The sequence below is a fragment of the Panulirus ornatus genome, chromosome 14 (assembly GCF_036320965.1).
Source record: "Panulirus ornatus isolate Po-2019 chromosome 14, ASM3632096v1, whole genome shotgun sequence".
Classification (NCBI taxonomy): Eukaryota; Metazoa; Arthropoda; class Malacostraca; order Decapoda; family Palinuridae; genus Panulirus; species Panulirus ornatus.
This window is the reverse complement of record NC_092237.1, coordinates 60939254-60958219: the sequence shown is the minus strand read 5'-3', so window position 1 is coordinate 60958219 and position 18966 is coordinate 60939254. Positions and strand designations below refer to the sequence as shown.

Here is an 18966-nt window from a genome sequence, read left to right as displayed (position 1 = left end):
ATTACCTTATTTCAAAAAATGTATATCGTGTTTTTGACTAAAAAAAAAAAGAGCTGCACTGGGGAAAAATCCACTCCATTGAATTACATTTTGTTTTATTGATCATTTTGTTCATTGTATGTTGTTAGAGTTGATGCATGAGAATAGGAGATATTCATTTTACTTCATTTTCTTGTATGACTTTCAGTATGTTGATATATTGTCATAAAGAAAAGGAAAAATGAGTCATCATAACTTACACCTTTCTGTTCCATCACTTTCCCATATTTTATTTGTTATATGTAGATATCAGTTTACAGAGAATCAGATCACTCTGGATTGTTAGTTTCCTTTGAGAATTATTGAGGAAATTTTGGTTGTCTTAAGCTTGAGCTTAATATCTTTGTTTAAAGCATTCATATCCTTTTCTTGGTAGCATTCTTAAGATAAAACTAAATTAACAGACAGTTGAGAGATCTGTTATCACTGATAAGACATATTCTTATCCATATTGCTTATTCACATTGCAGCCCCACTCATTAGACTGGGACATATTTTCAAACTATAGACTATTTTCGAAAACTGCTGTTTCCTGCTTCAGTCTCTCCAAACCAACCCCACTCATACCAGGAACTGTATTCATCCCTCCTTATTCCCAAGGATATAGATTCAGTTTATTCATAAATGCCTAAGGCCCCATTTCTAAGAAAGGATCCTGGTGTTATCCTGGACCTCCTCTCTAAAGACTCCTGTAGCCCTGGATTGTGCTACTTCTAATAGCAGGGTAATGATGGACTGCCTAAAATTTTAGTGAGAAGTCCTATGACAAGACTGTACTCCCAACAATATAGCTTCACCGAATGTGACTTCATTGGCTGTGTAACCTCAAGCAGCTGGTTTACATCATTACTCATATATGTGTATACTTACATATGCAGTGGTTACCAGACTCCACCTGCATCAGGTTACTCTGCAAGTGAAATGTCACTTTATCAAAGCTGTATCTTCATCAGTTGATTGATTAATGAAGCAGAATGCAGTCTCATCAAAGACCTTCTTGCTGCAAAGGAGCCCATCCTATCCCTGCTACTGAGTGTAGCTGTAGGAGTGCTTGGAAAAGGGTGCTGAGTTTGTAAAATCATAATATGCATATACATACATTCAACTATACATTCATCTTGTTTGAAGATAGGTCTTACTCAAACTTTGCTTGTGTTAGGTAACACTGCAAGTGGAAAGTTACCTATTGTCTGTGGACAAATGGAGTACATTCATGTTGAGAAACCTTTCATTCCAAAGAAGTCCAGCATGCTCCTGGTGATGATTGTAGTGCAGCCTTGAAGCTGCAGGAGCCCCTTTAAAGGGTCCTGGGTTTATGTAAGTAGCTTGAGTAATGAATTATATGAGAGTATAGTTTCATCGAGTTAATATTTAGTTTTTTGTGTATATGACAGAAAAAAAGACACTGAAAGCTTTTTTGATCTGTTTCCAGACCATTGCAGAAATCCCCAATTCCCTTGAATCGTTATGATGACGACAGTAGCTTGGGTACCATGCGTGGCACCAGGACGCCTGACCTAAAGCAGGTTGCAAAGGCATTGTACAACTTTACTGCACAAAATAAGAGGTAGTGTTCAATTTCATAACCTTTTACATCAAATGCAGATACAAGATTCATACCACAGATGTAAATTATAATCTCTTGCTGTCATAAAAAGCTATATCCTGATGACAGGTTAATACTGGTATAGCAAATGAATTTGAAATTGTAGAATATAATTCTTATTTAATGCCTGTTACATTCCTTATATTGTTATGCTGTTTTAATACTTGGCAACAAGGATTACTACAAGTTTAAGGTCAACACTTAGACTAGTAATCTTGGGATTTATGTCTATAGCTCATTTCTCTAAAGAATTTAATATTTAACTATACTTGAATTCTGAGGGAGGATATCATATCATCATAAGGTTAAACACATTAGCTGTACCACAGGACAGCCTTTTGTGTTGTGCCCTTTTTTCCTTTCTGTCTGTGAGCCAGTCACAGAATAGATATTCCCTCTAATACTCACCCAGAAATAACTGTAGATGGTAAATTAACTTTAGCTTGAATTTCACATTCCCTTAAATAGGGTGTGTCTGTTCACCCCATGTAAGGATAGTTAAACTGGAAGTATAGACTCTTGTTGCTGATATAGCAGGCCCTATCAGTAGTTCCTCTATGATTGGATGGGATTACCCAGCCATGCTTGCACAGTATTCTGGATGACTGTAGTCTTGGTTCAGATTCTGGTAGTGTTTCTCAGATGGGTATATACTCTTCTTGGAAACGCTATCTATTATTTTAGGATTAAGATGTAGGAAATGCATTACTTTCTTATTTACTTCCTATTATTTTGACTACATTATACAGAACAGCTAGAGGTTGTATGTGTGCTTATGAGGCCATTTTTTTTGTTTGTTCCTAATGACTCCTGACTAAAGTGGAAAAAGCCAAATGCCCAAATGCCCCTCTCACCATAGCATGGTAGCATCAGGAACAGATGAACAGCAGGCTCACATGTACACATCCACACTTCAAGGTGTCATATATGATGTGCTGGAATGAAAGACTGCCATCCACAACCAAGCTCCCATCCACAGCCAAGCTTCACAAACCATTCCATGGTTGACCGTGACCACTTAATATGCTTCAGTTCTGCCCTGTGACACTACATTAGCCCCAGTATAACAAATCAAACCAAATCCTTCTGTCTCATACACTCCTCTTGCCCTTCTGATTGTTCGTTCCTTGGCGTCCCAGAGCTTCCTATATTCCATCCCTCTATCTTTTTCTTCATATTTTGTTCTCATTAACTCTAATATTTCTCCTTTCACTTGCAGTTCCTCACTGCATTTTAATAACTTTCCACTTACACCATATATTCAGAGCACCTGCAAGAAAATATATTATCATTACAATATGTTATTTTTATATTACTTGATCATATAATTTGAACATGATTAGGTCCTTCAGTAGAAGTGTTTTCATTATCCAAGCTTCCACCATTCCAGCCATTGCAAGTGCAGTCAAGCCTTGTTCAGCAACCATCATCAGGTTCAGAGCAACTCCACTTTCCAGTAAACAAGAATTCTAGATTTTGGGATGGAAAGCCATATTCTCATACTGCCGATACTTTAATGACTTGGTTTGATTAACTTTCATTTGAATTTGTTTCATGTAGTTTTTCATAAATTTATCTTTTTGACAGTTGAACCAGTTACTTTCTCACGCAGTTATATTTATTTCTCTACAGAATACATTTTCTCCTCTGAGGTATTGTTTTGGATTACCCCAGTATCCAACTATTGTTTGTTTGGGAAAGGTTTCGTATGAGTGCATGTTTGAGTTGTGCATCGAGAGAGAGAGAGAGAGAGAGAGAGAGAGAGAGAGAGAGAGAGAGAGAGAGAGACTTAAAGTCAACCAAGCAACAGAAGACACAATGTCTGTAATGAGGTTATGTACTTGCTGAAGGAATTGAGAATATACATCCATCTAGAAATGATTATCAATATTCTAATTGAATAAGTATGGTTTAGCATTTACTGCTTCAGGAGAAACCTTGCTGTTCTTTCAGTGAGTTTACATGTTACGTATGTCCCTTTATCAGTTTGACAGTTTCCCACTGTGCTTTTGGTCATTGTTTTTAGCTATTGGATTCCTGTGTACTTTTAAACAGTTTTTACATGTTTCATAAATTCAAAATAAACATGTTTTATAGTGAAATACAAAAGCTGCTTTTATCTGCATTTGATGTAGGTTTCGTTAACTAATTGAAAGAAGTAGACCAAGAAAAGAAAATGATGATGGCTTGTATTGATTAAGTCTGTATTTATATGGGTGAGAATTTATGAAAAAAGAAAAAACTATTGTTAGCTTGTTCATCAATGTTTTCTTTTTTTGTTGTTTCCTCAGAGAATTAACTTTCAACAAAGGTGATGTTGTCTTCATCCGTCGTCAGGTAGATAAGAATTGGTATGAGGGAGAGTCACGGGGATCAGTTGGTATCTTCCCATGCAACTATGTTGAGGTAATTTTTTGGTCTTTATATTTGCAAAGACAGAACTATGATGGCCAATTGAGGAAGAGTTGTTATTTCTTATTGGTAGGTAACAGCACATAGTTTCACAATTTTGATCAGACAATCTTAGACATAATGTGTTAACCCTCTCATTGCAGCATTGCTAATATCCACTGTACCCTTTGTGTGGGATATTTGCAGATATATATAAAAATTACTTTCTGAAGTCTGTACTTATAGACAGCTAGGACAGTTTAATTAATATTATGAGAAAAAATTAACCTATTGAAACACTAATTATGTCTGCTGCACATGTTTAAACTTATGCTGCTTTGCTGCCAGGTAGATGATATACTCCAAGAGTCCTGTCAGGCTTATGGAGTGAGATGTGTGGTATTTTGGGATATGATATGTCACAAACAAATATAATGAGTACAGATTTTCATTACTAATATTTATTTTCTTGTAAGTGAGAATAGATGGAGTGAAAGATGCTTTGAAGGCTTAAGTCTGAATATGTAGGAGTGTGTGAAAAATGCAAGGGGTAGAGCAAGTTGGAGTGATATGGTTTACAGGGGATGACAAGCTGTCGCTGGGCTGAACCAAGGCATATGAAGCAGTTGAGGGAAACCACAGAGGTCTCCGGGACATGGTCGTGGACAGGGGGCTCAGGTTTTGTTGCATTATATGTGACAGTTAGAAGGATGTGAATGAATTAGGCCATATCTTCATCTGTTCCTGGTGCTACCTTGTTAACTTGGGTGACATCTCAAATATTTACCATTGTTGAAAAAATTAAGCTACAGCATCTGTAATAGTGTGTGGCATACCATTGCAAGCATTAATAGTAGTTTATTTTATCTCAAGGCATTGACAACCGATTCAAGAATTATTCATTTATATGCCACAGCCACATTAAAAGAAAGAATATGACCAGGGTGTATATGCCTCAGCTGTAGTGAATGGATTAAAGACAGGATGCTGTATTTATTTTTGAAGGACTGAAAGATTACATACTTCTGATGAGTAATGAGTAGAAATAATATTCATTTATGCGGACATTCTGCATTTGGTTGAAAGATTACCATGATGTGATGTGTAAGTTATTGCTAACAAGTACAAACATCAGTTTTTCAGACTTGAGAAGGCTTTCGTTTCTTTAGGCAGAATCTTGTAAGCATAGATTATGCGAGTCAAGCACATATAGTTTGGTTGTGGAATGCATAATATCACCCCTTTCATTACAAGTTAACATTCCATCAAAAAGAGTGTCTGTGACATGAAAGTTATTTCAGATTTATGAATTAATTAATCTAGCAGTAGACCAAAATTAAATATGAACTAAACTGATATGTTCCACATATACAACCCTAAACATATTGGAATGTGTATTTTGTTACAGTATGAATGATAATATTTCTATTGAAATAAGAAAGGTATTTTCATGTGGGGATATAACCATTGTGGAAAAGTCTGCAGGGCCAGGATGTTGATAGGGAGCTGTGATTTCAGTGCATTACACATGACAGCTAGAGACCGAGTGTAAACAAAATGTGGCCTTTTTGTCTTTTCTTGGCACTACCTTGCTGAAGCAGGGGGTAGCGATGCTGTTTCGTGTGGGGCAGGATAGCGCCAGAAATGGATGAAGGCAAGCAAGTGCGAATATGTACATGCGTATATATGTAAATGTCTGTGTATGTATATGTATGTATATGTAGTATATGGGTGTTTATGTATAAATATATGTGTATATGAGTGGATGGGCCATCCTTCATGTGTTTCCTGGTGCCACCTTGCTGATGTGGGAAACATGCAGGAGGGTGAAAGGCGGGCAAGGAATAGAGTGAATTGGATCGATGTGGTATACTGGGGTCGATGTGCTGTCAATGGGTTGAATCAGGGCATGTGGAGCATCTGGGGTAAACCATGGAAAGTTCTGTGGGGCCTGGATGTGGAAAGGGAGCTGTGGTTTCGGACATTATTACATGACAGCTAGAGACTGAGTGTGAACGAATGGGGCCTTTGTTGTCTTTTTCTTGCGCTACCTTGCACACATGAGGGGGGAGGGGGATGTTATTCCATGTGTGGCCAGGTGGCGATGGGAATAAATAAAGGCAGACTATGAATTATGTACATGTGTATATATGTATATGTCTGTGTATGTATATATATGTGTACATTGAGATGTATAGGTATGTATATTTGCGTGTGTGGACCTGTATGTATATACATGTGTATGGGGGTGGGTTGGGCCATTTCTTTCGTCTGTCTCTTTGCGCTACCTCGCAAACGCGGGAGACAGCGACAAAGTAAAATAAAAAAAAAATATTATATACTGCCTTGCTGAAGCAGAGGGTAGCGATGTTGTTGCCTGTGGTGCAGGGTAGTGCTAGGAATGGATGAAGGAAAGCGAGTATGAATATGTACATGTGTTTATATGTCTATGTATATGTTAATATGTATATGTGTGTGTATGGGCATTTATGTATATATATATGTGAGTGTGTATATGAGTGGGTGGGCCATTCTTCGTCTGTTTCTTGGGGCTGTCTCGCTGATATGGGAAATAGCGATTAAGTACATGGTTATAGCATTTGAAACACCATAGTTGTTGTTGTTAAAAGCTACTAGGGGTCTTGAGCTAGAACATCATGTCAAAAACTTGAAGGCATTGCAGGTTGAGAATGACCAGTTATTCCTTGAATTTTTGCTATCAACAGATTGTGCCTTATGAAAGCATTAAAACATTAACCAGGAAGCCAACAGAAGGTCAGGCAAGAGCCAGATTCAACTTCCAGGCTCAGACCTCCATGGAGATGTCCCTTAGCAAAGGTGAGTAACGTTAGCTAGATTAACCAACAGTATGTTTGGATGATATATTTTGTTTTATTTATTGTATCCACTATTGAAAGAATTATATATTACCTCATTATTTGGTTTTAACAGGAGAATTGGTTGTTCTAACACGGCGTGTTGATGAAAATTGGTATGAAGGACGGATAGGTAATAGAAAGGGCATCTTCCCTGTCTCTTATGTTGACACTTTAGTGGAACCAGGCAGTGATAGACCCAGTAAGTAAAATGTGATTGTTTTTGCTAATTGCCATATTTGACCCATAGCAGTTAAATCACCAAGTGAATAAAAAATTCATTGTAAATGAGTGAATACTAGTTTTCAGTTACTTCATATACATAATAACCTGTTATAATTTATCAATATATTGTTTAGAAAAAATTGTTTGTCTTGATCTGCATGAGATGTTTATATCCCTTACCTTTTCTCTAAATTAACAGTGAAAATGTTCATGAAATGTTAATTGATATATCAAAATTTTCAAAAACTAAACAATTTATTGATACAGCAGTGTTTACTAAAGGGACTTTAAAACCCTTTAGCAGGCAGATACCCTGCAAGGAAAACTGAGCTTGTGTTGTTTTAAATGATAATTCAGAGTTTTGCCTGTCAAAAGGTTAAATTATAAAGATGTTCTTACCAGTTGGCACTTTTGGAGAGGGAGCTTTACTCTCATGGGAATGCACCTAATATCCTTATGTGATACAGTTTTCTGAACATTCCATCAGTAGTCACATTTACTACCTCTTCAGTCAACTTGTTCCATGATTTGACAACTCTCTTGCTGAAGAAATGCTTCCTCACGTCTCTTTGCACACCTTTCTTACTCGACTTTAAGCTTTGCCTTCTTTTTTTCTGGATTTTATTTTTCCTTTATTTGTATACTCTTATTTCAATCTGACATTTGCATCTCTTAATATTCTTGTGTGTGCATTTACATGAAGGAAATTAGATAGACAACTTAGTTACTAGTAGTGGATTGGAACATTAGTTAGGAGTCTCTGAAAACTACAGTGTTAGAGTTGCCCTTTTGCCTGTGGATGGTTATGGGTGAAGCATAAAGGCTAAGAAGCATCACTGGAGTTCAACAGTTATGGAGACTTTAGCCATAACTGTGGATGCAGGAGTTCCCAAAGGAAACAGGCATCAGAGATACTGATAGAAAAGTAGACATTGTATGTGTAACTACGTATTTCTACTGTACGGGGAAGTAGTTAACACTGGGGGCCCCATCTTGAGCACTTTCTCTAATTTAATGGTTAATTACCTTTTTGTACTATATAGGGAGGGATTTTTATACTCATGGGACCTTATCTGTAGAACATTCGACTTGAATTTATGTGTATGTGAGTATATGTATTTGCCATTTCCCGTGTGCACAAGGTAGCGTGAAGAACAGATGACTGGGCCTTAGAGGGGATAATCCTCACTTGGACCCTTTTTCTGTTCTTTTAGAAAGCAATACTGGAGGGGAGGATTTCAACCCCCCCCCCCCCCCCCTCTTAGTCAACTTTTATGACAGAATCTTAAATGAATAAAGTTATAAAAAAATGAATAATGAATAAATAAAGAATGGATGATTGAATATAGGCAGCCTTAATCTAAACGGGCCAATGGTAGAGAGCAACTCTAGCACAGTGTTTGCAGAGGCTTTTACCTAATGTTCGTACTAACTATGTCTATGTAATGCTCCTGCCTAATGTTCCTACCAGTGACTTCTACCTAATGTTTCAGCTTAAATGTTCTTACCCACTACTTCTGTCTATTGTACCTACCATTTTGCCAAAAGGTAGGGCTGGTGCATAGTGCTCACCACAAGAAAATCTGAGTTACAAAGAATGAGCTGTGCGAGTTAAGTATTCTTAGGTGTTATATATGACAAGGAGAGGTTGTATGTTCATGCACAGAATGCCAGTAGTCCTCTTGAGGGTGAGCCAGAAAGGAAAGACAGCTTCCTGGGTCAGAGGAGTGCAACTTGACAACCACCGACTTACTGACTGACTACATAACCATCACTGACTCTCCCAATACCTATGCGGGTATTACTGATAATATACGTCACTGGTCTTTGGCTTCCTACCAACTTCTACATACCTAATATATATCTATTTCACAATTAAATTAATTTTGAAGATAGTAGGTCCAATCAGGCATAATCCAGTTATCCAGCTGGAGTAGAGGTGGGGTAGTTCAAATTGACAGACATCTGGCGGCTTGGGAGGACCTCTGGGACACATCTGACTCCATTTTGTGTGTGTTCATGTAACTATGTGGATGCATGTGTGTGATATTCAAGAATAAAGGGAAAGGGTGTAATGCTTGTGAGGTACCATTGCTTAGATTCTTTTTGCCTTTCATGTAGCATATTGAACATGGTAATGTTATCTACATTCTTCCTCTTGTTCAGTGTTCTGTTGCTGCAGAAATATTTCTTCACATTTTTGCTGACGTCTTTTGCTTTGTTTCCAGTTTAGTCCTCGGGTTAGTTTGTAATTGTATTGTGGGACTCTTGTGCTGTGGCGACCTATTTGATGGGAGTTCCCAGAGGGAACTGGCGTAAGAGATGTAGATAGATAGAAAGATAGATAGTCAAAGAACTACCCCATGTTGATACTGCATGTGTGTGTGTTTGTGTGCCAGTATGTGCATGAGTTTGTGCATGTGTGTGGTGTATGTTTGTGTGTGGTGTATATGATTATTATTTTCAGTTACTGTTTGCTTGTTACAGGAAGAGTTTTACACGTGTTTCCATGTGTCTTAATCTTGTATATGTGTACCTTTACTCTTATCTGTGCGTAGGTACATTATGTTTATGCATACATGCATTCAAGTATGCATGTGTGAGGTTTGGAGTTTAGAGATTAACATTCTTATCATAAACATGTTATTATTCAATACTGTTTCTGTTTTTGTAATTATTTTTGTATATGTTTGAAAGCTATTTATCACTGTCTTTCACTAGACAACACTTGAAGGACACATGCCAGATTGTTTGATCTAATCAAAGCAACTGAACACAAAGAACCATAACTTGCTTATATTCTGCTAGCATGCAGTAGTTTTTTTTTTCCTAGAAAAGTTTAAAGAAGTCTTTTACTGAACGTGCCAGAAACATTAATCCTTATAATGGATGACCTATGATCATTTTCCACACTTCATACAGATTCTGTGGCTTTTTTTTATTGAAGCAAACACTGCCTTTTGATTGTGTGTTAAATTTAGTGAATCCTAATTGTTCACATTATAATGATTAAAAATAATTTAAGAATGTAGAAGTTGTAAGTTTTATATATTTTTACAAATGTATATACATTCATAGCTTTCAAAAATTACTCTTCTACATCCTCTCCTCTTTTTCATTCTTATTCCCAACTGTTTTTTTTAGAGGGAAGGGGGCTGTGATTAGCTAGCTTTTAGAATATGGTTGTTATTGGAGTGCCACCACTGTAGATGATAGTGGAAATTTCCGTGTTAGGATTCAGCTACCTCAGTTTGGTAGCCTTAATGAGCATGCGTCTTTTAAACTTTTGTCTGGTGCATTAGTCACTATCTTCCCACAAAACTGATATAGTTTTCAAGCAGAGTACCTTTTGCTAACAGATACAAGAATTTTGAGCAGATAATTTTAATAAAACTATAAAGGACAGAAGCTTTAGCAAATGCTGATCAATTTAGAGAAAAGATGACACTTGATAGCGAGTATGTTTAGGGGTTGGATATTTTTCAGTCTTAATCTACCCAAGAAATTTAAGAAAAAATAATTTCTGTTTTCAAATATTACAATAGTGTATAACATCTTTTGAATTATTCTTTTTTCATTGAAGATTAGCCATATAATAATTATATTGTAAATGCCTGTGAAGCCTACATTTTTGTGATGATGCATGCTCTGCTTATGTAGACCTCTTCTATAGTATTTGTTGCAGACTTATTTTGACAAAGTCTTCAAGAAAAAATTGGCCTGCTACAATAGTTATAGTGAAAGCTTTTTTTTTTTCAGAAGTATGTAGTCAAAAGTGCTTCTTCTATTGCTAATGTCTGTGGATATGAATTTAGAATTTTCCTACTGCATTTTGTGATAGTAATTCTGCTAAAATGTTTGTCTCTTGTATGTTGTGTATCTGTGTTTTTGCTCACTGGCTTCCTGTTTAATAACACTGAGGACCTCATAAATACTGTCACATGAGCAGGTTTGTAAAATGAATGGTCAGTAGTTAAACTTTTCTTTGGTAGCTTTAGAAAATGTTTATTAAGTATGGTTTTAAATTTCCGTGAAATCACTGAGTTGCTAAACCTTTGTTTATGTAAACAACCTACTCTTTCTATTGTACTGGCATAATTTCTTGTTTAGGCTCTGATTTTGGGTTTGTCTGATAATTGCTGATTAGCTTCAGGATTAATACTGAAGCATGCTATTAAACCTAATGCCATTGCTGTATATGCATTAGTAGTAATTTCTAAGAAATCTGTTCATATATATCCTCATGCTAAAACAGAATTATGGAAAACATCCTGATCTGAATGCTTACCTTACTTCATTGGTTATAACAGCAATGTCTAAATATTTTTTTTACCTATGTAAAGAGGATATTGCAGTAGTTTTTTGATATATTATGCTACATTGTTGTTGGAGACTACCACTTATGTTTTTAACACTGCCAGAAAATGTTTCTTTTAGTATGAGAGAGTATTTTTAATATTCTTCTCAATAAATTCATTATTCCTAAGTGCTAGAGATTGAATATGTGCAAGTGTGGCTTTTACTTGTTCCAGATGCTACCTCACTAAAGTGGGAAAAATGGCAATTAGGTATAAAAAGAAAATGTATTTATAGATATCTTGTTGAATGATTCCTTAGTCACTCTGTATTTCATATTCTTTAGCACAACCAATGAGAGGGGGGTGCAGGGGGTACATTGTACCTATGCCCGGCATCCAAAAGGGGACCTGGGAATTTCCGAGGATCTCAGAAAATGCTATCATATATTGAAGACTAGCATTCACATTTTATGTGAGCTAACATAGTTAAAATATTCTTAAAGCACATGTGAAGTAGACTGAACAGAAGTGAAGTAGACTTGTTTCACCTTGCAACTTAGCATAGGAGCATAAGGCCTCAAATACAGAAAATCAATAGAGCACTCCATTCCACCCCTCTCTCATCTTCCATACCCTTTTTTGGTCTTACAGCTTATGGCATAAAACTGTAGTGGATAAAAACAAGCAAGATGAATAATGGAGAAAGGAAGGGGACCTGAAAGAAGCTTTGTACCCCCTGATAAAATTCTTCTCATAGGCCTAGTCTTTAGGTTTTATCACTGTAATCAAATATTTAATTAGTAATGATTTCATGACAGACAACTTGTATTACACTTCTCTCAAGGTTTTCTTAAGAAATTCATATTTGACCTTATTTTCCCTTCTTTCTGTTTTCATACATGTATGTGATCAGTTGCAGGTGGTAAAAATTTTTGAATGCATACCACCATTGTTCCTACACATAAACTAAAGTCAAAACAATTGTGCTCATAAATCTGGCAGCCAAATCCTTCTTCCACTTTTTCTTGCTTAACCTCTTTTCCCAACAATTCATTCATTACCTTCTTGTTCATTATTGATTTATGATTATTTACATATATGGTGTTGTTTCTGCATTATAGACAATTGTATGTACACAGTATGGGAATAGATGTATTGCTATAAATGCAATCATACATATGATTATTACATTCTCTTCAAAGCATAATTTCATGTAGAATTATTTATTTTTTGTATGTATTTATATACGTACATATTTCTTTCTTTCACACTATTCGCCATTTCCCGCGTTAGTGAGGTAGTGTTAAGAACAGAGGACTGGACCTTTGAGGGAATATCCTCACCTGGCATTTCATTTCATGTGTGGCGGGGTGGCGACAGGAATGAATAAGGGCAGGCAGTATGAATTATGTACATGTGTATATATGTATATATCTGTGTGTATATACATATGTATACGTTGAGATGTATAGGTATGTATATGTGTGTGTGTGGATGTGTATGTATGTGTATGTGGGTGGGTTGGGCCTTTCTTTCGTCTGTTTCCTTGCGCTACCTCGCTAATGCGGGAGACAACGACAAAGTATAATAAAAAGAAATAATAATATTAAAAACAAGTTTAAGATAACATATGCAGTATCATTTTGATATAAAAAAACTAACTGTTTAAGGTATAATGCATTCTCTCAGAGTATACATAATTGTTAAGTTAGGCATAAGCAGTTGGGTGGGTGGGCAGCACGTCAAGTGGGTACAAGAGAGTTAATTTGTCAAAAATATTTTGAGATCTTCCATCATATCAGACCATTGGAATTATATTCAACATCCCCAAATATGTCTGATCCATCCTACTAATAATGTAAGAATCTTTGTAAAGCTCTCATTTGCACATGAAATACAAGTAATTAGGGTATTCCCTCAAAGGCCCAGTCCTCTGTTCTTAACGCTACCTTGCTAATGCAGGAAATGGCGAATAGTTTGAAAGAAAGAAAGATTAAAGTTTGGCTTATTAATAGCTCGTGCTATTACAAAAACTTCAAATTGTGTAGTTTCTACTTGACTACTGTCCTAGTTATTATAGCATATGGAGAATGAGTTTTTGCTTTCCATTTGTTTATCATGGTTGTATTAGCCAGAAGTAGTTGGAGATATCTATAAGTGCTTGCACTGCAAATGGCCCCTAGAGTTTAATGTGAAAATATGATTTGTAAAGGCCTATAGGAGGAGAGTTGTTTGTTTTAATAGCACTGCTTGTATCACTGGGAGTGAAGAGTGAATAGGCAGCTATTTTGGTTGGATTGTGTTGTTTTTCTCACAACTTTTCTGTTTTGGGGTTGGTTGGTTTGAGGATGATTTTTGAGCCGTGTCTTGTGTGTTCTTTGGGAGAAGGAATTTCATTAGAATAGGTCAAGAGTTTCAGAAGTTGATGCTGGACTGGAGCAGTATGTGTGGATTTTCTTTAATGAGAGCCAAAGTTGGTTCCTCGCATCTTGTAAGTCACTGTGTTGGGAAGGAGTGTAAATTTTCTGTTTGTCTTTCATTATGTTAGTGACGGTTTTGTTTAGAGCATGTAATTGTTCTCTGATTTCTACTGATGGTGAGTGGTTGTATCTGAGCTGGTTTCTTTAATTTATGAGGTGTGTGACTTGTGTGGAGAAATTTGGGTTGGTTTTTCTTTCTGTGCCCTTGTGGTATGTGCTTTTTGGTGGCTTGTTTGGAGATGCATGATCTACGGGTTAGAGATCAACTATACTGAAGTTTTGGAGTTTTTTCTATGAAGTGTTTGAAGGCTGGCCAGTCTGCTTTCCAGTAGTTTATGAAAGATCAATTGGTAGGTGTGTTGATAAGTTGGGCTAAATGTAATGACATCAAGATAGGCAAGTGATCAGAAGATAACTCATATAGTGTGTTCCAGTTGGTCCTTTTATGTAGTGCTGGTGAGCAGAATGTGATGTCTGGCAAGGTTTTGCTGCTGTTAGGGGTGGGTTGGGAGTCTGGTAGGTTGGTTGCATAGGGTGAGAATACTGTGAAGTTGTAGTTGGTTTATGAATAGTTCACCTCGACAATCATGGTTAGGTGTAATCATTCATGTGGAATAGTGTGCATTGAAATCCTCATAGAGGAAAGTGTTAGGTATGCTGGCAAGGTTCTGCAGTTGTGGAGTGTATCTTTGTGGGCATGTGGAAGTGGGGGATATATAGATGTTTAGTATGTTGTAATTGGTATTATGAAGTTTTATTTGTAAGGATTATTTTCATAGTATGTTGTAGCAGTTTGTGAAGTGTTCTGGTTTGGTGGATGAATCATGAATCCTCCTTCTTGTTCTTGTTATGTCTTTTCTTACAGTTATAGGACCATGTGGATGTAGTTTTTATCTTTGAGTTGGTTGAGTATTTTTTGTGTTTGTTTCTTATGCCTTTGGTGTTGAGTTGCAAGATGTTTAGTTTGTCATTAGTCTTCTGTGGAGCAGAATGATTTGTTTGTGAAAGTTGAGAATGTGCATGCTGTAATGCCATTTATTGGGAGTTTGAACCATGTGTTGGGGTTTTGGAGCTTGCTGTCCGAGTGTTGCTACATTTCCAGTGTCCTGAGTAGTCTCCTCTGGATGACACTGATGTGCAGTATAGATGATGCCAGTGATTGGAGATGGAATAGTACTTTTCAGTGATAAGTACAAGGTTGGGCTTAAAGTTGTTTTGCATTAGTAGTTCGGAAATGGTGTCCGGGCCATTATTTCCTAGTAGTGAAAAAATGTGTGTATGTTCAAGATGTATGGATATGACCCATGGTTCAGCATGTTGGCCTGGGACAGCTCAAGGCTGTGCTCTATGTGGCAGAAGGGATATATACATATATGTTCTCTACTTGCGTGCAGTTTCTCTTGAATTTGCATGAAAACACTTTATGCATAACCGATGTATCAGCATCACGTCATGCTTTAACGAGCAGCTATTTGTTAAAACCCAGGTGAACAGGTTTATCCAGTGCTGAACAAGCATACCTTCTTATATGGAGGGATATTTTCCTCATAATGTAATTATTTATATTCACATTTTCTTTGGTTAAGTGTTAGTAATTACTAGTATGATGTTATGTGTATCTTTTCATTTGTCTGTCAGTTTTTGAAGTTACTCTACTTTAACCAATCCGTAAAGCATGACATTGTGGCAAAGGAGGTTGGAAGTCTTATTTTTCTAACATGTAATATAACTCAATTCCTCCCATCATTTGTAATCCTCAGGCACCTGACCCACTTTCCAATGAAAAAATCAAAACCACTGAAACTCAGACATAGTGGATTTTTGGCTGGGACAGATTAGCCTCACAACAAAACCATGCTGTTTATTTTACAGAGAAGTAATTTCTTATTACAACGAGATGTTCATTATGTACCAGAAATCTGGGTGTGGCAGCATGCAAATCATGATCCAGCGTGGGGCTGGAAATCCTCCCCTCCAATTTTTACTTATCCAATAGAAGGAACAAAGAGGTGAGCCAAGTGAGGCTTTTTCTTCTTACGCTCAGTCTTGTGTTCTTAATGCTACCTCACTGACGCAGGAAATTTTGAATATATATATATATATATATATATATATATATATATATATATATATATATATATATATATATATATATATTTTTTTTTTTTTTTTTTTTTCTTTTTTTTTTTTGTCGCTGTCTCCCGCGTTTGCGAGGTAGCGCAAGGAAACAGACGAAAGAAATGGCCCAACCCACCCCCATACACATGCCTTGATTCAATCCACTGACAGCACATCAACCCCGGTATACCACATCGCTCCAATTCACTCTATTCTTTGCCCTCCTTTCACCCTCCTGCATGTTCAGGCCCCGATCACACAAAATCTTTTTCACTCCATCTTTCCACCTCCAATTTGGTCTCCCTCTTCTCCTCGTTCCCTCCACCTCCGACACATATATCCTCTTGGTCAATCTTTCCTCACTCATTCTCTCCATGTGACCAAACCATTTCAAAACACCCTCTTCTGCTCTCTCAACCACGCTCTTTTTATTTCCACACATCTCTCTTACCCTTATGTTACTTACTCGATCAAACCACCTCACACCACACATTGTCCTCAAACATCTCATTTCCAGCACATCCATCCTCCTGCGCACAACTCTATCCATAGTCCACGCCTCGCAACCATACAACATTGTTGGAACCACTATTCCTTCAAACATACCCATTTTTGCTTTCCGAGATAATGTTCTCAACTTCCACACATTCTTCAAGGCTCCCAGAATTTTCGCCCCCTCCCCCACCCTATGATCCACTTCCGCTTCCATGGTTCCATCCGCTGCCAGATCCACTCCCAGATATCTAAAACACTTTACTTCCTCCAGTTTTTCTCCATTCAAACTCACCTCCCAATTGACTTGACCCTCAACCCTACTATACCTAATAACCTTGCTCTTATTCACATTTACTCTTAACTTTCTTCTTTCACACACTTTACCAAACTCAGTCACCAGCTTCTGCAGTTTCTCACATGAATCAGCCACCCGCGCTGTATCATCAGCGAACAACAACTGACTCACTTCCCAAGCTCTCTCATCCCCAACAGACTTCATACTTGCCCCTCTTTCCAAAACTCTTGCATTCACCTCCCTAACAACCCCATCCATAAACAAATTAAACAACCATGGAGACATCACACACCCCTGCTGCAAACCTACATTCACTGAGAACCAATCACTTTCCTCCCTTCCTACACGTACACATGCCTTACATCCTTGATAAAAACTTTTCACTGCTTCTAACAACTTGCCTCCCACACCATATATTCTTAATACCTTCCACAGAGCATCTCTATCAACTCTATCATATGCCTTCTCCAGATCCATAAATGCTACATACAAGTCCATTTGCTTTTCTAAGTATTTCTCACATACATTCTTCAAAGCAAACACCTGATCCACACATCCTCTACCACTTCTGAAACCACACTGCTCTTCCCCAATCTGATGCTCTGTACATGCCTTCACCCTCTCAATCAATACCCTCCCATATAATTTACCAGGAATACTCAACCAACTTATACCTCTGTAATATATATATATATATATATATATATATATATATATATATATATATATAATTTTTTTTCATGCATATTCGCCATTTCCTGCATTAGCGTTAAGAACAGAGGACTGAGACTCAGAGGGAATCCTACCTTGGCCCCCTTCTCTGTTCCTTCTTTTGGAAAAAGTAAAATGGGAGGGTAGGATTTCCAGCCCCCTGCTCCCTCCCCTTTTAGTCGCTTTCTATGACACGCAGGGAATATATGGGAAGTATTCTTTCTCCCCTATCCCCACGGGATATATATATATATATATATATATATATATGGTGAAATCGTAGTTCAGTAGTTCATTTAATTTTGACATGTAATTAATTTTATACATGTGGAACGTGTAGAAAAATTGTATGTTAAATATAGTTGTAAGAATATCTACTGAAGTGCGATTTCTCATTCCTATCTATCTGTATCTCTATCAGTCTATCTGTCTGTATATATATATATATATATATATATATATATATATATATATATATATATATAATGTTATTATACTTGATCTCTGTCTCCCACCTCAGCAAGGTTTCGCCAGGAAACAGACGAAGAACGGCCCGTCCGCTCATATATATCCATAAACACCCAAACACGCATAAAACACATGTTGCCAGATTTGAACGCACCTGACTTGCATTCTGGTAGTCATTTGTTTACGAAATGGCATCATAGTATATCAACATTGTTTGTCTGGATATGCATGTATATACATGTGTTTGTGGGTGAGTTGGGCCATTCTTTTGTCTGTTTCCTTGCACTACCTCGCTAACACAGGAGATGGGGACAAAGTATAATAAAAAAAAAAAGAAAATAATATATATATATACATATATATATATATATATATTTTTTTTTTTTATTTTTTTTATTATACTTTGTCGCTGTCTCCCGCGTTTGCGAGGTAGCGCAAGGAAACAGATGAAAGAAATGGCCCAACCCCTCCCCCATACACATGTATATACATACGTCCACACACGCAAATATACATACCTACACAGCTTTCCATGGTTTACCCCAGACGCTTCACATGCCTTGATTCAATCCACTGACAGCACGTCAACCCCGGTATACCACATCGCTCCAATTCACTCTATTCCTTGCCCTCCTTTCACCCTCCTGCATGCTCAGGCCCCGATCACACAAAATCTTTTTCACTCCATCTTTCCACCTCCAATTTGGTCTCCCTCTTCTCCTCGTTCCCTCCACCTCCGACACATATATCCTCTTGGTCAATCTTTCCACACTCATTCTCTCCATGTGCCCAAACCACTTCAAAACACCCTCTTCTGCTCTCTCAACCATGCTCTTTTTATTTCCACACATCTCTCTTACCCTTACGTTACTCACTCGATCAAACCACCTCACACCACACATTGTCCTCAAACATCTCATTTCCAGCACATCCAACCTCCTGCGCACAACTCTATCCATAGCCC

General features: G+C 37.2%; 1 protein-coding gene across 23 annotated transcripts in view; it reads left to right on the top strand.

Moving 5' to 3' along the window:
* Positions 1-18966, top strand: part of LOC139753492 (uncharacterized) — a 609003-nt gene that overhangs the window by 577930 nt on the left and 12107 nt on the right. For all 23 annotated transcript variants that reach the window (XR_011713724.1, XM_071670098.1, XM_071670099.1 and 20 more), the window contains 4 exons: positions 1472-1606; positions 3937-4051; positions 6763-6874; positions 6989-7114. Coding sequence is in view for 22 of the 23 variants with exons in the window: in XM_071670098.1 (XP_071526199.1) it covers positions 1472-1606; positions 3937-4051; positions 6763-6874; positions 6989-7114 (488 nt within the window). In the remaining variant the exon portion in view is untranslated. The remainder of the gene's footprint in view (positions 1-1471; positions 1607-3936; positions 4052-6762; positions 6875-6988; positions 7115-18966) is intronic.